The following is a 23,145-nucleotide window of genomic DNA, read 5'->3' as shown; positions in this document are numbered from 1 at the left end:
GACTCTGCATGGTATCTGTCTTTCACATCAGCTGTGAAAATCAGCAGATGTTAAACGGGAGCTATTCAAAATGTGAGCCTTTCATCTAACATTGTCACCCATTCCAATCTGAATTTTCTTGTTACATGAGAGGTCATAGTTGTCTGAAAGCTATTTACTGGCATGTCTACAAAGCACTGAGTCCTGTTATAGCTGCTCATAAAATACATATTATGATTGGTTGGGATAACTAACATTAACTGTGCTATTTACTGCATGTCAGTTGGTTTGAAGCAAATATAGGTGGTGTTTTCTATAACAGCTATTGAAAAATCACTGGCAAATTCTTATGTGGGTTAAAAAAGTAATGTTACACGTAAACTAAATTAGTCTTTGGAGGAGCGCAATTCAATTATTTTTGAAAATTGACTCTATGGACACATATATGGATTTCTGTATTTAAATATTTTTAATGTGTTCTGTTTTGGATTATGGATAGTATTGTTAGATATGGTTTAATTTGTTGTTCTTTTTGTCTTTGACAGGACCAGCACTTGCATAATTTTTTTCAGTACTGTCAGAAAACAGAGTCTGGAGCTCGTGCACTAGGAACTGATCTTGTAAAATACCTTAAGGTATAAAATGGCAGTGAATAACAGATTGTATTATTTATTTATACTTTTGCAAAACCTAGGACCTTCACACATATTCTAGGAATGGAATACACAGTATAAAAAGAAAAAAAAGATATTTCCTGCCCTAGATTAATTTGCAATTGCAGTATAAGAGGAAACCACGAGGAAATAAGAAGACAGTATTGATCAGCCTTATGAGTGATAATTTTGAAACACTAATGGCTTAGTTTGTCAACATAATCAAATTGAACTGCACGTGAGAATGGAAGGAATGATGTTCTAAAATTTTGCTTAGGAGGTCACCGTTGTCATGTCTACAGTTCTCTTTCAGGTTTAGATCAATAGAGTGCATGGTTTCCATAGCAATTGTATCTTAACCAAGTAGGCCAGGTTTTTGATATGAAGCCCAAAATTCAGTCACCTTAAAATCTATGTAAGGTATCACAAGTAACTCCTGATTTTCTTAGGCACAACCAAAGTTTATTATTGATTGATGGTATTCAATTACAACAAAACTGGACTGTCTACTCAGGACATTTAAGTGAGAACTTAATTATTGAATGTGGCACATTTCGGACCTGGACTTGCTTTGTGACCTTGGTTATATCAAAACCATGGCTCTGAGTCATCTTCCTTGCCCCAAGACTTCTGTGATCAACTTTAGTACAAAACAGGACACAATACATTAACAGCAGGAAGATGGGATAAAGTCTATTTGGAAATTTTTTTTTTATTACTTTTTTTTACTGACAGACTTTACTTCCCTGTTTCTCAGTCTTCTATTTGTCCTTATCATTCTGAAATTTTGCAATCGCAGAATGTGCAAAGTATATGACAGTAATACAACCGCTTAGAATGGAGTCCGGTCATGGTAGCTTCACATCAAAGGGATAAGGCAAAGAATAAGTAATTGTGTAGCTGAACTTCATCATACCCCATGGTATGACCTAGAATGAGTCAATAGAGATGCCTCTCGCTTGGGTTTCTGCTACTGACATTCTTGTTTTAATATAAGATGTCATTTCTTGGTGTTTATCACTTAAAGTTTCTGTTTTGAGTTCCTTGGTAATTTTAAATGTGGAGCCATCCTTATTTCTACTGCTTTCTGCAACCGTAATTGTACCAAATAGTCCCCAGTTAGATGGCACTAGCACTAAGCCTGGTAGTGTTTTGGCTTTTGAAGTCAGCACTCTGCAGTATCAAGAGTCTCTGCTGGAGTTAGAGACAGCTTATGCACAGAATTCCTCCCTGATACAACACTTGCATATCCTTTGTAATCATGACACTTTTCAAAATACACACAGTTAAAAAGACTCTGTATGTGATTTGTGCCCTGAAGAAATCTCTCCAATAGAGAGAGCAGAGGAGAAAAAAATGCTGCTTCAGAGTGTTTCATCTTGCTTTGAGTCCAAGGAGAATATTCCATCTTTCCCCAAGTAATCCTTCTGGGAGATTGTGGTCCTGCTGAGATTTCTGTTTGAAGAAGGGACCCTCTTTACCTCTCACGTGCTACTGTTTGTTCTTTTTTGGCAAGGGGTTTAAAGTTACTGGTATTCAATGTCTTCCTGTGTTATATCAAAATACAAACAAAGGAACCATCCAGGTTTTTAGAAGTCCTAGTCATAAAAGGCAGTTTTCTCATTGGTGCAGCTTTTCCTTCTTGTCCTCTGGTTGTAGTTTTGAGATCACCTGGGACACTCAACCTTTATCATTGGACTTAACCATCTTTTCTTCTCTCTGTATAATAAAGATAATGTTCTGAGTATCTCTTGTCATGAATTAGATGTCTTAGAGTCTGACCTATGGCTCATTGGAGCTCTTTAAAGTTTTTAGGGTAATTTCTGTCATTTTTTTTAAGAGATGTAACTTTCCTGCAACTTGGAAGTGCCAGATAAAATGGTAGATGTTTTCTGGTATCAAGAAGAGGGGAAGGATTGTTGCCCATACTGGACCTCAGGGAATTGAATGTCTTCATAGATAAGTTCACTTGAAAAAACATAATTTACTCTTTCTGGTGCTGTTTTATAAAGCAGTTGGTCTGGGAATTCACAGTACTTCTAGAAATTCCACTGTTTCTTAAGTTTACCAGAGCTCTACTTGGATCTGATATAACCAAAATCTCTGCCATGATAGTCCCTGGAAATTTCATATTTATCTTGCTACCCACTGACCATCAAAAATGACACTTGACTGGAATCAAAGGCTTGATTGTCATCTTGATATTCACAACTCTTGTTGGTCTGGTAGAACAAAATGACCATCAGATATTAAAGTATCATTTTAGGGAAAGCTCAAAAGATCACTCCTAAATCACATAATTTACTTCAGTCATGTCACATGCTGTAATATAGCATAGTAGCTTATTCCATTGCTTAAACAATTTATTTACATTTATATTAATTCCACATTAGCAAAATCTTTAGGTTCAGTGACAAGACCATGTCTTGCCAAAGTCCCTGGGACAGAATAATGCAACTACAGAGCCTCTTTATAACTTTGCATGTTGTCAGACACCAGAACATTCTCACCACACAATATGAACATGTACCACATCACTAGATTAACACAGCATGTTGACTGTATCGCCTCACTTCGTGGTAACAGAAAATAAATGCTAACTTCTGTGTTACATATAAATTATGGCTATTCTCAATTCCATTGGGCCAAATTCCTGTCTAGGCCTCCCAGGGGCCCAAATACTTTTTACTTCTATGTATTGTCAGACTCTACATACCTGTGCCAGACTTGGCCAGCCTGTGGGCTAAACATTTTTTAAAGATGAACCTTTCAGTTTGGTGGTGACAGTTTCCTGCAGGTAATGTCTATGCTATAATGGCAATGACATATTTAAACACTGTCCTGGTTTCAGCCAGGGTAGAGTTCATTTTCTTCATAGAAACTAGCGTGAGGCTGTGTTTTGGATTTGGGATGAGAAAATGTTGATAAGGTGCTGATGTTTTGAGTTGTTGCTAAGTAGGCAAGGACAGTCCAGCTTCTTGTGCTGGCCTGCAGCGAGCAGGCTGGGGGTGCACGGGAAGCTGGGAGGGGACACAGCTGGGACAGCTGACCCAGGCTGGCCAAAGGGATATTCCATACCATATAATGTCATGCTCGGTATATAAAGCTGGGACAAAGAAGGAGGAGGGGGTGGAGGGACGTTCGGAGTTATGGCGTCTGTCTTCCCAAGAAACCATTACAAGTGACGGAGCCCTGCTTCCTTGGAGATGGCTGAACACCTGCCTGCCCATGGGGAGTAGTGAATGAATTCTTTGTCTTGCTTTGCTTGCGTGTGCAGCTTTTGCTTTACTTATTAAACTGTCTTTATCTCAAACCATGAGTTTCCTCACTTTTACTCCCTTTTCCCCTGCCGATTCTCTCCCCCGTCCCACCGTGGGGGAGTGAGCGAGCGGCTGCGTGGGGCTTAGTTGCTGGCTGGGGCTAAACTACGACAAACACCTAAAATTTACTTTCCTCCATGAAGTCAGTGTGCTACTGGCAGAGTAGCTTAAGTTACTGAACTTGACAAGTGTTCTCTTCTTTGTTCTATCTGCTCTTGCTCCCCCTAACAGGATTTCGTGTAATCACCATCTGACACTTCTAGTTAAAAGTTTTCTGAGGCTCACCTGACTCAAGATGTTTGTATGCTCTCCTTCATGTTTCATGAGCCCAAACATCACTTAGCATCTCATAAGTTGAGGTATCTGCTTGTAGTTACCTGCGTTGCTGCCTGAGAGATCAAAGAGCACAACTAATTCTGGCAGCCTGTGTCATTGAATACTCTAAGGCATCAGAAGTTCGGTTACGAGTCCACTTCAGAGTCCTACTTAAAACAGCACCTTTACCAAAAAATGTCTGCATCCTGGACAAAAGTGTGAGCTGAAATTCCATTTGCATGTTTATCCAATGCTCTGGTATTCAAGACTTCTAGAAAAGATGCTGTAGTGTATTACTGCTTATTCCAAGAAAAATCACACATCACACAGGAAGGCAAACATTCAAAGACAACTACTTAACACTGAATGGAAATGTTTGAAATGTGTTCTCTGTATGCATGTTCAGCAAACATTTTTTTTTTTTTTTTTCTCCCCAAGCTTCATTTAACTCCAGGCAATGTTGTGGCATAGAACAATGTAAGATGAAATGCCATAAACTGCCTTTCATGTCAGGGTGGTTATGTCTGTAATATCTTTTGCGTGTGACGGAATACAAAGGCATATCCTGAAGAAGTTGAGTGTTTAGTAATTCACTGTCTCCAATTTCCAGCATTAGGTAGTTAGGGATTTTAGTTCCTTCTATTTAACATATTAGTTTATTGTTTTGCAGTAAGTAATATAACTAATATTGCACTTACCATGGGTAAGCAATCTGTATGTTTTTGTGGAACCTTTGTTCGCTAAATATCTGCATTGGTGGATGAAATAGCAAGGTATACCAGAGGGTCAGTGTCAGGTTAATGTGGTGTACACAGGTTGTCTTTTCATTGAAACACTGCCTAGTATGCAGTTCAATGGAAAAGTACAAATAACTACTTCTAAAATCCTTTTAATAAAACCTAATATTTATACCTACTTTATCTTTATGTATAAAATATTTGCCAAATATTTATGTTGGAAACGCTTCTCAATTGCTTTCTGTGCAGTTGTAATTCAGGTAATTAACACCAAATAGTGCAAGTAGTATGTATATTTGGAAAAAGACTTGCATTCAATTTTATGGTTTCAGAACTTGTGGCTTAAATGCCATTATTTCAAGGGAATGACAGTATTGCTGCTTTCTTTTAGAGCCTTCATGCTATGGAAGGCCATGTGATGATAGCTTTCCTGCCAACTGTTCTAAACCAGTTGTTTAGAGTTCTCACTAGAGCAACTCAAGAGGAAGTTGCAGTCAATGTGACAAGGTAAAGAATTTTAAGTGCTTCATAGAGTTTAAGTGATGACTAGGTTATGGCATAAAACGATAACTGAGTAGCATTTTTGCTACTGTAATCATAGCTTTCTTTGTAGGCTTACTTGGTTTCTGACTTCTGTTTAGGGTTATTATCCATATTGTTGCTCAGTGTCATGAAGAAGGCTTGGATAGCTACCTGAGGTCTTATGTCAAGGTAGGTAAAAGTAAAGGAAATGTTTCCCTTTTTTATTTCTTTAAAAAGAGTATATTTAAATTTAGCTGCATGTGTTTAATTTCGATTGTTTCATGTTATGTCATAGTTTCTTACTACATTCTGGTTTTCTTCCCCCAGTATGCTTATAAAGCTGAACCCTATGTTGCTTCTGAATATAAGACAGTACATGAAGAATTAACAAAGTCCATGACAACAATTTTAAAGCCATCTGCTGACTTTCTTACAAGCAACAAGCTACTTAAGGTATATATTGAACTATACTTTTTACTGTATGTTCTTATCTGATCATAACTGAAGAATAGGAACTAACTGTATTGAAATGGTTGTTGAATGTGTGTGGGAATTTTACGTAATGTTTTCTTTTCTCTGCAGTATTCTTGGTTTTTCTTTGAAGTTCTGATAAAATCAATGGCTCAGCATTTGATAGAAAACTCTAAAGTTAAGGTATGTCAACTTTTGCAAAAAAAAATCCATTCTGAAGAGAATTTATATAGTCTCTTCTTTTTCCAGTCACATATTAGAAGAAAAGGTTTTATATATATAAAATAACTTTATTTGTTAGGAAGGGAGGGGAAAAAGCAAAGCAGCAGGAGAAACCAGTTGAAATATTAGATAGAAAAAACTACGAGGCTAGATTGAACATTATTAGAAAAGGAAAAGAAATGCCTTAAAATCCAACAGTAGAGAAGCATGTGTAAATCAGACTCTTTAGTAAGTTTTCTTAATAGTTACGGTACAATGAAGCTGAAAGCAAGAGATATCACTATGGACTTTGATGTAAATACTACCAAAAAATATGTGAGCTTTTTATTGGGCAGTACAGTAGGTGTGATATCAAATTACTCTGAGAACAGTGAATCATGGAGTTTATAGTCCTTCTATATGCAATAAGAGGTATCAATATTTAATTCTGCATTATTTCCTATGCTGGAAGGAGAATGCTGAAGTTTTGGAACAGGCATTTTTCTACCAGCTTGGCCTATAAGCAGTATTTTTCTTACACTGATGACAGATTTTTAGTTTACATCTGTATTAAAACAAGTCTTGAAAGTAAAGTTTCAAGTATACAAAATAGTTCTGGCTGAGTAACATACCAGAAATGATCTGAAATAGTTATCAGCATTTTCACTGTGTATTTTAGAACATAACTGGAAAACTGAAGTACATAGGGGAGGAGAAGAATAACTGTTTGGACAATGATCAGGGAAAAAACTATGGAGTACTGTTTTGCTGTGGTATGATTAGTAGAGTTTGAGACCCAGTTCAACTTACTTTAAGTGTCTGGACTTTTCTATGTCAATAGATTTTGTCTTTAAAGAGGTTATTGATTCATTTTTCATTTCAGAAGCATGTGAACCCCAGGTGATAATTGGTCAAATGAATTTTTCATCATTAGATGTTCTCTAAAGTAACGTATTTGACATCCAAATCCTAGTAACCATCACTTTTTCTTAGAATACTAATACAGAATAAAAATATTTTTCTGTTCATTACTGGTTTACTTTTAGTTAAAAGAATTAAATTGTATCACCAGACTGACTGTCATCTAGCAGTAAATAGAAAAATCTGCCTTAATACAGTATTCAGCTGGGCTCATTTTAGCACTAATTACATAATTTGCAGAATATCATCATAATAGAGAGGAAGAGCATGATTTATGAATTCAAGTTGAACTATGCATTCTACTGAAATACATCACACAGTAAAGATACCAGGCTTCAGCATTGCACCCTTTGTAGAAACAGTAGGAGGTGGGTTTTTTTTTTTTTTTATAGTCTGAATTAAGTAAGGAGAAAAATCTGTAAGATGTATAACTATTTTTTACCCACTGCTCTGGAATGCAGGAGGAGCTCAATCAATTTATGAGGCTCCTCACTTAGTAGCAAAATAGGTTGTGTGTTTTAAGCTTAACTTTCCCCCACTTCAGTCTGCCCAGCTATGTTTTATTCTGACTTTGTTTCCATGAGTAGATAAAACCTGCAAAGAACATCTGACTTCATCCTGTTATTTTGCACTTGAAGAGGACCTCAAGTTTTTGCTTGTAGTGTGATGAGATTCTAGCTGCTGTAATGCATTTTTACATAAGGAAAAGGAGTTGTCTCCATTTAAAATGTCATGAAGAAGAGCGTGATCTCCTTTCTGTTGCTAAAAAGAAAGGATGAAATAATTTTGGTTTTTTTTAAGTAAAATCTCAGCTTTTAATTGGAGCTGGAACCTTTATTGTGAGATTTTTTTAGGAACAGGTTAAACAGTTGCTGTCAGGAAAGGTATGTTTTGTGCAAAGACAACCCGATACACTCTAATATAGGGACATAAACTTTAACCTGATATTTGTAGCCTCTTTAATCTAGAAATAGGTCTTTAGTTTGAGGGGGCGGGGAGTTGAGTATTTACATGGTACAAGTGCTACAGATTTAAGTATCTTCTGAAGTGTGAGAGAGGGCAAGTTTTATCACTAACTTCTTAAACTGTCTAGAGAACTGTGACAGCTACCATTTGTTTGGGAGTTTTTAGAGTGCAAATATATCCACAAAGGGTTTGTGCATGTATTTTTGCATTTAATCCTTTTGCATTTAAGGTGTCAGACTTGCTCGTGTTAACTGATGAGCTGTTTGGGAATTCCTTTTTTGAACTTATTATAATCAGTTAAATTAATTTAATTTATTCAATTCAATTGATATGAAAGTATAATCTTATAAAGCAGAAAACACTGATTCTTATTTAAAGCTCAAATTTTCTAGAGACTTCTGTAATTGAATTAAAATTTTCTAATTTAAAAATTATATTTAAAAAAGACAGAAATAATTTTTGTTGGTTTCAGTACTTACCTGACAGTACTGGCAGTACTTTTTATTTTACAGTATTCAGCTCTGAGAAGATTGTTTGTTTTGTTTTGTTTTTTAACTACAGAATGCGGTGCATCTGGGCAAGGTTTTCAAAACATGGTGTGTGTGAAACTTGCGTAGCTTGAGGATGTTTTCTGTTGGGTTTGGTAGGTGATACTCAGGAAAACAACAGGATGCTGTTTTTGCTGGGCTAAACACAGTTTCTATAATTTTTCCTGATTTTAACAAACCTACAGAAATCCTCACAAGTTTGGAAGCAGCATATTGGTTTAAAAAAAAAAACTTCAAAGAAACCACTAACTGTCATGCAAACCCATTTCCTTAATTTAATTATAACTTCCTTACAGTAGGAATTACATTTTTAAATTGAGATCAGATGGTGGATAAAATAAGTACAGTAGAATATAATCTTCTTTGAAGCATGAATCTCTGTTTAAAAAAAAAAAAAAGGCAATTTACTTTTCAAAATGACTCTGACTCAGCCACTGTCTGTGTTTTTCATATCCTCTCCCATATAATCTGCCTCTCTTGTATAGTACAGTATTCTACCTTTGGTGAGCATTTACATTACTACTAGTTCTTGATTTTTTGGGGGTTGGTGTTTTTTTATTATTATTATTTCTTTCCTCCACAAGTGCTATGCTGACTCATTTGCTCAAAGCTAATGTGTCTTTACTGACCCATATAATCCTAATAATAAATTATATTTGGAGGGCACCAGCGCGTACATCTGAGGAACAAATTCAATTTAACAAGACTTTCATTTTAGGGAAAACAAAGTTGTTAAAGAAACAGTGTGTCAGTTCCAGATGCCTGAGACTGATTTTATTACCTGGTGTTATGGAAATATGGTGTGAACTGGGGTAGGCATAACCATTATTATTACTCAGAAAGACCTCCATCTTTTTGATGTCTAAATGACCTAAGACCTAAGTAACTATAAGAGAAGGTGCTGATTATTTATTTATTTATTTATTTATTTTTAGTAGTAACAGCCAATAGCTGAGACCTAATGGCCTCAGGTGTGCTCTGCTTGAAAGACTGAACAGTTCATTTTGTGATTTACTATATGCTGTAAATTACATGCTGTACAAACTGTGGTCTTCTGAGATCAATTTCTAAGGGTTATTATAAGTAAGCTTAGCATTTTCATTGAAATGTACCAAAAGATGTAGGCAGGAGACAATTCAATGTATGTTTATATATCTGAAGGTTGGTCTAGGAATTATGACCTCCCTTGAAGTGATATTTTACCATCAACTTGTTGCATCGAATTTTGTCTATGATGTGGGGTTATATGACCATACAGATTATGAAAAAGTCTGGCTCATTTTAAGTAATCTTTCTGCCCTACAAAATTCTTCAAGTAGGGTAAAAAATTTATATAATTTAATTTTAATGAATGCTTGCTCTACCTCTTAACAGCATGGTTGTAAGCACAGATTTTGTAGAAGATGGACTGAGAAAATACTGAGCATGGAAAGAACATGACTCTTCAAAGAAAGTACTAATTGCTAGTTGCATTTTATTTCTGATTCCAAGGTGCCAGAAAGAAGTAGATAAACCACAAAATGTGATCTAAATACTGATGGCACTTTTTACTCTATAAGAGAACCCATTTTATTTCAGAAAATAAGGATGCACAGTGATGTTTTTTATAGACTTAGTGGATTCTGTAGCCAATCTTTCTAAGATGGTAACAGCTCATGCAGACATTTTCTTATGCAGCATTGAAGCTACCAACATGTTGCCATGTTTTTTGTTAGGACTTACAGGTATAGAAGAATGCAGTAATTCTACCTAAAGGGGGGAGGCGGGGGATAATAGGTAGATAACCCCACACCCAAAACTCTAAGCTTGATAATGAAAAATATGTGTCTGGTTTCTGTTGATGTCCCACTCAATAGAGTGTTTTGCATGCTAGGTGTACTTGTTTTATAGGAACCACATTCATTTCAGGTTAATATTTTGTTTGTTTTTAATCGTATCTTCAAAAGCAACCCCCAGATATGAACTATTCAGTTGTACAAAGAAAACAAATTCTTTTAACATGCATCTTTAGATTCTAGTACTTTTCTGTGTATCACCTTGAACTGCTGTTCTTTCTCATACTTCCCCTGCAATAACATGAAGTAAGGTTCATAGCTTATAAACTGCTGGAGTAATTTTTTATGACAGATTGTTGTCTCCAGATTTCATGTTTTAAAAAAAAAAAAAAGTTTCCACTTTTAGAACTAAGCTCATTGTCCTCTTCCCTGTGACATGAAAGAAAAAGGAGCAGAACTTGCTGCTTATATGTTTGCTGTTTTCATGTATCCTCATTCCTAAACATCAGTTCTTGATTGACAAGTCCCTTAAATATCAAATAAATTATTTTGCTAGCTTTTTTCTCTCTTACTGAGTGAAGTAATAAATGGAACATGCATTCAGGTATTTCCTACTTAGGAGATCTGACAAAAAGGTGCATTTCTGGGTTCCGCAAAATTATTTCTATACCAAGAATTTTGTGTAATTTTAACAAATATTTAATTACTATCCAACAAAGGCTATCTTACAAGAATATTGTAGGATGCTGACTGGCATACCCACCAACAGAATTTTTAATTTTTAATTGTTATTTCATTAATGAGTACTGTTGATATTTTACAGGGATCTTTTTCAAACTTAGTATCTTTTTTTTTTTCTTTTTTAATGGAACTAGCGACTTTGGAACACAATTCAAACACAGAGGGAGCAAATTGTGTAATCATCAATTTATGCAGGGCCTTGACAATGATTTGTTCTGCCTAGGAATGTTGCATTCAATATACTTCAAAAAACCTAGTTAAATAACCAAGTATTTGGAGGACTTGGCTGTGTTGATTTCAGTTTTCAGAAAGAAAAGACATAATGACTGTACAGTTGAAACAGTTTTTGTCAATGTCAACTTCTTCAGCCTCACACCACCTGTCATTAAATCCCTTCAGATGATAGACAGACTCTTTATTAAAGATGGTAGGATGTACAGAAATAAAAGAGGCTCTGCAGTGCCAAAAAGCTGAAGAGAACTTGCTGACCAATACTGGTCAGAATGTACAAAATCATTGATGAAGATAATGTACATGGTGAGTGGAAAGGCCGAAATTTGAATGCAGAGGAAATTTTTTAAGCTAACTGGAAAACTACCTAAAAGTAAGGGAAAACAGTTCTGATTATGGAAACTTAAAAACATGGAGAGTAAGATTTTGAAGCCTGGAAGTCATCAAAGACTGCTTTGCTTGAATTTTAGTAACAGATTGTTAGTGCATGTTGTAATACTTTCTTTTCACCAAATGTTCTTTTTTCCCCGTCAGTCTATAGAAAGTTCATGAAAAATCATCAATTTAAAGAAAATGTTACTTTAAATGACAAATGAGAAAATTTTGAAAACTTTCCTTGTCTGCCGTCTCTCTGTCAGGTTATCTATATCTTATCTAAAGTAAGTTTTCTGATACATTTTGGTGTTATAAATGATATTAAATATTGTATCTGAATTTGTTTCTAGCTGTTGCGAAACCAGAGATTTTCCGCTTCCTTTCATCATGCAGTTGAAACTGTTGTTAATATGCTAATGCCACACATTACTCAGAAGTACAGAGACAATCCAGAAGCTTCAAAAAATGCAAACCATAGCCTTGCTGCCTTTATAAAAGTAGGTACACAAGTGACTTGGGCTCTGTGGTTACTTTTTCAATAGCATGGCTTCTCTATGGATTTTAAAGAATGTTAAAGCCAGCTTGTATAAAACTGAATATGCCTAATGCTTTTTAAGTATAATTCTATCTCTCAATTAAAATGCATTGAAGTATAATTTACATCTTCTGTAATCACGAAGACATCTGTTCAAAAGTTTGTGTGGTTTTTTTAATGAATTTATATTTTATCCAAAATTTATTTGTTTGGGTTTTTTTTCTTCAAAAAGATCATCTAGATTACCTTCTAATCCTACAAAAACTTCAAACATTGAGTAGTGTTTTATTTGTATGCATTTTATGTAGACAGACTTTCAGTGTCTTTCCTTTTTCAGCTAGTAAGATCCAGAAGAGAGAAAAAAGGATGGGAAATAAAATGGTAGATAAAGCTGCTAGTGGCATGTCATTTTCATTTCTGTGAAGATAGAATTCTCTTCAAACTGCTTTTTACTTGCCACATGTTTACATTCTGCAGTCTAAAGGAAAATTTTGTATTCTTATAGGTATACATATATGTAGTTTGTTTTATTGGGTTTTATATTCAAACTGAATTATCAATAATGTGTTTGGAAAATAAACTTGTTAAATACAGAAATACAATTACTGAGCACTGAGACAGTACTACATCAATTCTATCTTGGTTTTGCTTGCTTTCCCCAGAGGTGTTTTACTTTTATGGATAGAGGCTTTGTTTTCAAGCAAATCAATAACTACATCAGCTGCTTTGCACCAGGAGATCCGAAGGTACTCAGTGTTTTTAAACAAACTATTTTTAGGAGTTGCCTCTTCTTGATGCGTGTGGATAGAGTCCTGCATTAATTCTTCAGCCTTATTCCCAGTTATATTAAAAGTCCCCGTGCTGTGCCTAGAGCATGTTTTTTCCCCAGTCAAATCACTTTTTCATATTTTGATTCCCATCTTCAGGTGCAACTTTACCACCCTAGAGCATGTGTGTTGCAAAAGACGGGGGGGGCAACACTAAGCAGAAATTTCAATCATGAATGTGAGAAAGGCTAAAGTTGGAAGAGCTGATATCTGATAAGTTTCTGTACGTTTTCTGTAGTGGTGAAAGCATGTACCAGATGCCCAAAGAATTTCTTCTGTGGGTCTAAACTTTTCTTATATCAATACATAATATGCTAGTAAACTTAAATAACTTTGGACAATGGGAACAGTAAATAGAACTATATCCAGTTGCCAAGTATGAATTATGCTGGAATTAATTATTTTATACTGACATAGGGAACATTGACAGTTGTACTGCAAGACTGAGAGAAATCACCCTTTTGTGCTAGAAAGGTGTTTTTAATGTGTTATTCAAATCCCTGCATCAGTTGTTTAATTTATACTTGAAAATTACTTTTGCAGACTCTTTTTGAATTCAAATTTGAATTTCTCCGTGTAGTCTGTAATCATGAGCACTACATACCTTTGAATCTACCAATGCCGTTTGGAAAAGGCAGAGTTCAGAGATACCAAGGTAAATTCTTCCAAAGACATTTATGGTATATTTCTTAGATGTCATATTTTTATTGTTAGATGTGTAGACTGTGTGACTTCAGGTCTATGAGGGGTTTGAAACCTCTAAATTGTTAAATGGAAGCCTAAAGTTGTAATACTTGCATTTAAACTTAAAGGAATAGTTTAGGTAGCAGAGTAATCTATCCAAATTATCTAGTCAAACTACATCCTTGACTCTGCCTCCTTTTCCCACCATGATTAAGTTAGCTTTTAATTCACTAGCTGTGGAAGCCTGCAATACTCCTGTAGGTATGTGTGCAGTGTGAGGCTTTGGTATACTTTTTACTTTTTTCCATAAACCCATTCAGGTTAAGAAGGGACTTCAGTAGGTCTGTGGTCCAACCTCCCTGCCCAAGTCACCTCAGTCCTTCCCACCTCCAGATGGAACAAGCTCAGTTCCCTCAGTTTCTCCTGATAGGGCACATGCTCCAGCCCTCTAACTACCTTGGCGGTCCTTTGCTGAACGCACTCAAGATCTTCCTTGTACTAGGAGGCCCAAATACTACACATGATATTACAGATATGTCTAACAAGTGCCAAGTAAAGGGGAATAAACACTTCCCTTGGTATACTGACTATGATCCTGTTGATAAAGCCCAGCATGCTGTTAGCCTTTGTTGTTGTCAGGCTGCCGTGCTAACTCCTGGTGAATCTACTGTCCACCTGGACCTCTAGGTGTTTTTCAGCAGAGCTGCTCCCAAGCTAGTTACGCCACAGCTGGTACCATTGCAGGAAGTTCATTCATCCCAGGTGCAAAATTTTGTATTTCTCTGTGTTGAACTTAATTAGCATTTCTGTTGACCCATTCTTGTAGAATCTAGATTCCTCTGAAATGCAGCCCTGCAGTTGAGCATATTGACTGTACCCCATCCACAAAATTGATGAGGGTGCACTCCATCTCCTCTTTCATGTCATTGATGAAATATTAAGTAGGATAGACCCTGGGAAACTCCTCTTGTAGGTGGTCTCCAATTAAAGTACAAACCATTAAGCACCAACCTTTGAGCGCTATCATCCACCTAGGCCTTTTGCACATTTAGGTGTCTCTTCACTTAAACGGTAATGTCTCAGTTTTGATACAGTGACCTTGTGGACATCTGCTGTTCTCTCCTTGTCGACAGATCTAGTGAGTTCATTGTAGAAGACAGGTTAGTCAAGCATGGTTTACCTTGGGTAAATGTATCCTGGCCATTCCTCATCACACTCTTCCCCTTCACTTGCTGAAAAACGGCATCCAAGAGGACTTGCTCCATGACTTCTCCAAGAACCAAAGTGATGCCTGCCGTTCCCGGGATTATTCTCACCCTTTTCTGAAGACGTGTGCAATGCCTACCTTCAATCATTGCAAGGTCCCAATTATAGGAGACCCCTGATCACCATGGCTTAACAAAAGTGATAGTGAGTGGTCTTCCAGTGATATCAGCTAACTCTCTCAGCATCTTATCTGGTGCTGTGGATTTGCATGACCAGAGGTCTCTTGAGAGATCCCTGACCTGATCCTCATCCACTACTGCTAATCCTCTTTCTTGAAGCTAGTCTCTAGACTCTTAAGGCCTGGGAACCATGGCAGTGAAGGATAAGGTAATGAAGGTACGGGGTACTTCAACCTTACTCAAGTCCAGTCTCTCTAAATCACAGTCCCCATTCAGCAAATATCTCACATTTTCCTTATTTAAGCTTTTAATGCTAATGTGGTGGTAGTAGCCGTTCTTGTTGCCCTTAATCTCTGTTACCAGTTTCAGCTATAGCTGAGCTTTGGCTTTCCTGGCAATATCCCTGCATACTTGATCAGTGCTTCTGTATTCTTCTTTTGTAACTTGTTCTTGCTTCACCTCATATGCATCCTTTTTCTTGCACTGGAGTTCAGTCATGAATGCCCTGTTTAGCCCAGCTGGGCTCCTGGTACATCCTTATGTAGCCTTGTGCCAAAACAAACAGTATGTTAGCTATTGCATTTGTGTCTCTGAAGACATTATTAATTTCTTCCAGACATTGAACTATAGCAGACATCAGTAAGCACAGGGTGAGGAAGGTGCTTTTACAAGTAGCAAGCAAACCTTCCTGACATTTATGTTTTTGTAGATTAGGTTATTTTTTCTGAAATATTTATTCAGTAGACTCTGCTGGCCTAGTCAATTTGAGTATAACTAATTACAACTTTCATCAAGGTGGTAGTCAAGATTTGGGACTAAGAGCTGGACAGCTGCATAGAACTTGTTTCTGTCTTTGGCTTTTTCAGCCTTCAGGGGTGTCTTGGATAATAACACTGCCTAAATATTTCTGTAGAAAAGGGACTATCTGCTGTTGGTTTAGGTGTCCTAAGAGCAAAACTAGAGAAAATAGTGTTTCTGATTACACAATAAAGAACAGTGTAAAATGCTGCTCCCTGGTGAATTAGGAGTTCAGCCAGGAAAGACCTTTACCAGAAGTGTTTCTGGCTCTGTGTTGCTGTCTCGAGCAAAAGAGATCTCAGGTGACATGGCTGGCTCTTAAGTGAGTTACAAGAAGGCCTGTAGAACATCTGTGTTGTTTTATCTATGTTTCTTTCTGACTTAATGGTTTCCCTTACCGGGAGAGTTCTTTGAAACATGAAGTGCTTTGAGGTTAGCATCTGTCTTTTGATTACTGTATTGAACAATGACAGTGAATATGAGAAATTCTTGAACACCGTCTCAGCTGAAATTTTAAACACACATACACTCTAATAAATAAGATCTTCGAGCTAAAGTTTCTCTTAAGCTGTCATGTATTCAGTATGTAAATGAACTGGATTATTTTATTACACAGAAAATGCTTCTAAAGGGGAGCAGTTTGACTTTGCTGTGTGAGATGTGCCAGGTTTTTGTGTGTGCATGTGTCTCTATAATCTCTCTATGGGACTTTGTATAGATTTTTAGTTAGTTACTACTAGAAATACTTTATGAAATAAAATGGCATTGCAGTGGTTTAAGCACTAATGTTCAAATAAAATGTTCTTTAATTCCAATTCTATTGCAATTAACACTGAATATATAAATATTTCTGGAAAACGTAGTATTGTTTACTACATTGCAGAAAAATTGCCTCCACATTTAAGTTATCTTGTTTAAATATTATTGTGTCCTTTTGTGTTCTGATATATTGAGAACAAATTGCTTAATTTGGACGTGTGTATTGCAAATGCAGCCTCTTCATTACACAGCAGATCTTTGGGATTGTTTTCTTAGAGAATATCAATTAACCAAGGTCACAGTTGTTAGCAGGCTTTATAGTCTATATTCATAATAGATAACGTGTAAGATAATGAAGGAACTTAAAACTGCAGTACAGAAATCTAAAACTTCTTAATCCATGTTTTGCTTGCAGTCCTTCAAATTTGCTAACCTAGGGCTTAACCACAGACTAAAAATTAAATTCTACTTCTACCATACAACAAAATTCCTGAAAGATAGAATGTGCATAACCTTATGCACTATGTGTGTTTTCAGTGCCTGAACATAAATTTAAAATTTTAATTTGGAGCTATAAGATGCTGGTCAAGGTAAATTTAATAGGAACACTTTTGAATATTGGACAGTATTTAAAATATTTTTTTAATAATGTATTTAGATTTCTCTAGCTTCTGTTGATTGAATATACATCATCATTGCCTGTTTAATAAATACATCATTATGCAGTGAATTGGGCTAGGGATATATGAATAACTATGATTATATATTTTTTTATATATATATATAAAAATACATATGAATTTGTCAATAATGTTGGAAACATTTTAGTTCAGCCTTAAATTAACTGACAAATTGATTTAAATAATACTATTCCTTACATACTTTACTTCCAGACCTTCACCTGGACTATTCATTAACTGATGAGTTCTGTAAAAATCACTTCTTAGTGGGACTGCTTTTAAGGGAGGTGGGCAATGCATTACAAGAGTTCAGAGACGTGCGGCAGATTGCTATTAGTGTGCTCAAGAATTTGATGATAAAGCATTCTTTTGATGATAGATACGCTTCAAGGGTAAGTGTATTTCTGTGGTAGTAGTACTAAATAAAAAAGATTAAGTGTGCACACATACAGAAAGTTTTTTTCTATCACAAAAGAAGTTGTTAATTTGCAGCAATGCTATTTCTGTTCAGACTGTGATGAAAATCTGTATGAAAATGGTTTAAATCAAAATGAATTTGCAAATCCTATGTTTTTACCAAATGGAAGCACAAAGCACCTTTTAACATAATTATGTGTGTTTATTACACTTTAGCACGGTGTAATCCAACTGTTTTTCTTAAAGTAATCAGATTTTTATGCATGTTTTTAAAGCTCTTATTTTCGTTAAATATTAACTCTTAATATTTGGCAGCTGCCCTTCCATCATCTATTATTTGTAAAATGAGTACAAGCAAGCTACAAGTCATGGTAGTAAATTTTGAGTGGTTTTTAATTTTCCTGACTTTTTTTAACATCAGCTGTGCTGTGGAGAAGCCATAAAATTTTAGTAAAAGATATCATTAATTTATCAAGCTAACATAATATTAATTTACTTGGTTAGTCTTAGCTAAAATCACATTATTTAGGGTTTTTTTTCTGCATTATATTGGAAAAGTAAATAAAAGTTACTGATCTTCTGTAAATTAGAATGAAATACAGTGATGGTCACTGTTTTAGCCATTAAGCAATTTTTGCCATAAGCCTAACTTATGAATGTGGAGTCTGGCTTGACAAATATTTATTAAATGCTCTTTTTTTGTAACTTAAGAGTGAATAGCTTAAAAAAAATTGGTGATTAAAAATGAATCTGTTAATGAACCGTTGAACTCCGTTTAGAGCCATCAAGCAAGAATAGCCACTATGTATTTGCCACTCTTTGGACTGCTCATAGAAAATGTTCAGCGAATCAATGTTAAAGATGTGTCTCCATTTCCTGTTAACCCTTCCAGCAATGTGAGTGACCATTTCTATTTGATATGAAGAATTATTTTTGTCATAATTTATTGGTAATATATATATGAAACACTGCATACTTCTGGCAAACGCAGCTTCATAAACTTCACAATTCTGCGAGTTTGTTCTCCTTGCTTTTTATAAGATTAAAAGCTTAGTTAACCTCCATGGTTTTGGCTGCAGTTTCTCTAGTCCAGCTAAATTACACCAAACGTGATAATTGGCTAGTTGGGCCTACATACAGCTTACAGTGCCTTTATTGATCTTTACTTGAACCTTTGAAGATTTTGGAGAATGCTAGACCACAGAGATTGTCACAGCGTCATTCCATTGCCATGGGATTATTCTCCCATATAACATCTTCCTTTTTCTATCTCTCTGGTGCATGTGCCTGTATTTCGATACAAACTGTAAACTACACAGCATTGGACCTGCTGCATCTTTTTGAGTGTTCTAAGAAGGGCAGCCAAAGCAGCTTGAAAAAAATACCAGTTGTTTTGGCAATTTAATGGACTTCCTTTTGTATCTGTCAACCAGTTTTGATACCCTTTCTGTGAGAGATTTCATTCAATTGTCTCTTTTTTTTTTTTTTTTTTTTACTCAAAAATGGCACTTCTCTTTAGTCTGCCTGCTAGTTTGGATAAAGAGTTTGCCTCTATTCTTGTAGATCCTGGCACTGGAGGCACTCACACATACTTCATTTTTATGCAAGAGGATACTCCCCTGACACCTAACACATAGAGATTTAGTTATGTTCACTAAAAATCCCAACAGATCCAGTAGTTGCTGTTCAACAGAAAAGATTGTATATTGATGGTAGATTTGGTTTTTTTAGTCTTATTTTCCAGTTCAGTCCAACACTGAAATAAATGGACCAGAAGAACAATAGGTTAATTATCTAGAAATTAAAGAAGAATTTTTAACCTCAAAGGAGTGTGCTTTTGGAACAGCTGTAGTGTAAGAGGGCTACAGGAGGATGAATTCAAATGGAATTTGTGAAGTTGTATATTGATATATTATAGTTGCATACACTTATTGAATCTAAGATTTAATAATTAATGTATTTTATTTTCGTCCATATCTTGCTGTGTTCCATTTGGTGTTAAGAAAGAAATTCACAATAAACAAGAAACGTTTGGGTGTTTGAAATAACAGTAATTTGGGTCTTTTGGAAATAGCCGTTTTATAGTCTTTAAAATTCAATGGGATATTATTTCTTCAGTGTTTCCTGAGGTATCTTAAGTTTTAGGCTATTGCAAGCTAGTGCAAATACCTAAAGATCTCATTCCATCCTTTTGAATATATTTAAGAGAAATTAAAATTTAAGAAAGAAATACATGGCAAATAGTGCTTTTAAAGATGAATTATGTCATATTCACTAAATCCATAATGTTGACGAACAATAATCACATTTTCCTCTTTTCCGAACAGAGTGCAAAGGATGATGCACTTAATTTGCCAACTGCAAGTCAGCTAGTAACACCACAAAAATCAGGAAACACATTGGATAACAATCTTCCTAAAGATCTATTTGGTGTTATCTCTGGCATTGGTAAGCACTTAAAAAATAAAATAATATAATTTTAAAAGGAACCAGTTTGCTTTTTCATTTGTTACCAGAAATAATTGTTCTATGTCCAACTTTGGTTGCTTTCTGCATAGGTACTTGAATGTTATTGTTACTTTCATTAACAGAACCCTAATTCAATCAACTGTTCAGCGTGGGCCAGAATTCACAGCTTGTACATGAAATCTTTCTTTTGGGATCTTTTTTGGTTTGCCTTTCTATTTGAAAATAAAGCTATTTCCTGGAGAAAGCTGCTTCTCCCCCCACCCCAAGGTGATAGTTCTTGTCTTCCTGCAGAGAAATAGGAGACAAGACTAGCCTTAGTCACTTATGGCAAGTGTGCCATAATCCACAATTTTGTATGTGATGTTAGAGACCAACTCTAAGCAGAATGCTGCTTGTGCACACCTGTGGGCATCCTCTTGTCTGTCTTCTTAATGTGTTTTTCTGTTTGTTGTTGTCTGCTGTAATTAGTTGTGTCACTTATTAGTCAGTTTAAAAAAAAAAAAAAAGAAAAAACCAGGTGAAAAATGGGAAAGGGGAGTTTTTTAAATATACATGCTTCTACATGTAAGTGTGTATGTATTGCCACATATGTTCTTTACGCATGTCTGCATGTAGTTGTACATGAGTCTGTGTAAGTACATACATATATACTTTGCTGAAACTCTAGAGTAAGTTTGTTTTCATTAAAAGTAACTAAGTGGAATTAATTGTTTGCCTTCTTAAAAATATATACATATGCGGTGGTTTTAGAAGTCTGACTAAAGTATAGAGTGACTTTTTTTTCAGTATGTGTATTGTTTGAGGTTTTTATATTGTTTGGTTTGTTGATTTTTTTTCTTGTAGCTTCCCCATACACCACATCAACTCCAAATATTAATAGTGTGAGGAACGCTGACTCAAGAGGCTCGCTTATAAGTACAGACTCAGGAAGCAGTCTTCCAGAAAGACATAGTGACAAGAGCAATTCCCTTGACAAGGTAAAAAAAAAAAAAAAAAAAAAAAAAAAAAAAAAAAAAACACCAAAGTGCATTCCTAAAATTTCATCTTAATTCTCCTAAGAGTTAACTTCTGTAATCTTCATTGGGAATGGGCTTTCCAGAATAACTGTAAAACAGAATTTTACGTAAGTGTTTTCTTTTGCAAAATAATTATCATATGACCTCTTTTTGCATTGCATTTATTAAGCTGTTTTGCAGAAAATAGAAAAAGATTTTCAATGTAGAAGCAAGCAGTTGTTGTTTCCTTTGCTAGAGAAAGGCACTAGATGAAGTGTATTGAATTTCACTTGAGAGAATTGAGCTCTAGTTAGGACAGCTTCTTCGATTTGTGGAGACCTTCATTCCATCCTGTTCTATATACAATATATGTAGCATTTTTAAAATGTTTAAAAACCAGTTGCTGTGCTTTCTCTAGGTGATTTCTTTTATATTAGTTTGACTTTTCTAAATAATTTCACTTTAAAGCTATTACAAATTAGGAGCTCTGGCTGCAGTAGCTGTGAGGTACTCAGTCATGTCTTACTAGAGCTTGTGTTGATACTGACCACGTTTCATTTTCTTAGATCTTGTTGTGCGAGTCACAACATGTTAACTTTTTCCCCTTGACTCTGACATGCCTTCGTGTGGCAGAGAGAGAAGCTTCTCAGAAGGCACTCTGCTCATGCTATGCACCCAAATGGAGAAGAAGAAGAAAATTCTCACCCTCCAAAGAAAAACCGTGTTACTATGGATTTTTCACTTCTGACAATTCCGGCTTTGCCAGAGAAAATTTTGCATGCCGCTTTCTCTCTTCAGTTACAAGAAGTATTTGGTTTTTGTGCTTGGTATAGTTAAGCTTCTGAGTGAAGTGTGTGATCAGTAGTTTTGCCACTTCTTTGCAACAGTTGAATCTCAAGGCAAATATGTACAATGTAAGCATGTAAAATGCCATTGAATGCCAAACCTGGAACAGTTCATGTACATTATTTAATTTAAGCCTAAAAATACAATCAGCTTAAATATCAGCAGAATTTGAGTCTTAGGGTCTTTAATATAAATAGAACTAAAAAATCTTTTACATGACCAAGTAAATAAAGCTATAACTTGTGCATATACTGTTGCTAAATGGCAATGCTGTCATCTATTACTTAGTTGTCATGTTGTTAATTACTGATGTGTAGTGTTTTTACCAAGTAAAAGGGTTTTCAAAGGAGTCAACATTCTTTGAAAATTCTACTCTGTTCTGCCAATTTAGGAAATACAGGATTTATGTTTTGCATGCTGTTAATATTTTTCACTGAATAATACTTAATCCTGGCTTCTTATTCATTGCTTTCCAAACTTAACTTTCTAGTAGATCAGTTGTTCCGTGCACGTTATCTTCGAATTTTTACTCATTGCTTGATATCGTTACTGAAGAACCGTGTTTTTGTTCTAATTTTCTTTCAGAATAACCTGTAGAACTATACTTGGGAATCAGAATTGGCTGGAAGTATATCAGTTTCTATTTTAATATGTGCATACTTTATAGGTTATTGACATGATTTTAAATTAAGCTTGAAAGTAGCTATAGTTCTGGTTTTACCCATGTACATGCTCAACTATTTTAGAGGGAATATTATCTAGTGCTCTGGACAGTATCTGAAAGTCTAGGAAACTCAAATTCTGTTTCTGCTCTGCCACCTATTAATTGTCTGCTCTATTTCAGTATCCAAAAAGCTGTATAACAGCACCTCCTTGTTCATCAGAGGTATTTCAAAGATAATGTGAGATCCTTAGAATCTGCAATAATCAGGCTTGTATTAAGTGTCCGTTTCTTCCTAAATTGCAGTAACTTCTGGCTAGTATTAATCATAGTT

General features: G+C 35.4%; 1 protein-coding gene across 2 annotated transcripts in view; it reads left to right on the top strand.

Moving 5' to 3' along the window:
• DOCK9 (dedicator of cytokinesis 9) overlaps positions 1-23,145 on the top strand; it is a 100,565-nt gene that overhangs the window by 40,412 nt on the left and 37,008 nt on the right. For both annotated transcript variants that reach the window (XM_010282684.1, XM_010282683.1), the window contains exons 23-34: positions 525-614; positions 5,396-5,511; positions 5,646-5,715; positions 5,854-5,979; positions 6,109-6,180; positions 12,106-12,252; positions 12,953-13,036; positions 13,661-13,772; positions 17,637-17,815; positions 18,620-18,736; positions 20,168-20,288; positions 21,153-21,286. In XM_010282684.1, coding sequence (XP_010280986.1) covers positions 525-614; positions 5,396-5,511; positions 5,646-5,715; positions 5,854-5,979; positions 6,109-6,180; positions 12,106-12,252; positions 12,953-13,036; positions 13,661-13,772; positions 17,637-17,815; positions 18,620-18,736; positions 20,168-20,288; positions 21,153-21,286 — 1,368 coding nt within the window. The remainder of the gene's footprint in view (positions 1-524; positions 615-5,395; positions 5,512-5,645; positions 5,716-5,853; positions 5,980-6,108; positions 6,181-12,105; positions 12,253-12,952; positions 13,037-13,660; positions 13,773-17,636; positions 17,816-18,619; positions 18,737-20,167; positions 20,289-21,152; positions 21,287-23,145) is intronic.

The sequence above is a fragment of the Phaethon lepturus genome, unplaced genomic scaffold, assembly GCF_000687285.1.
Source record: "Phaethon lepturus isolate BGI_N335 unplaced genomic scaffold, ASM68728v1 scaffold422, whole genome shotgun sequence".
NCBI lineage: Eukaryota > Metazoa > Chordata > Aves > Phaethontiformes > Phaethontidae > Phaethon > Phaethon lepturus.
Note: the sequence above shows the minus strand (reverse complement) of the source record. Positions and strands in the feature narration are given on the sequence as shown.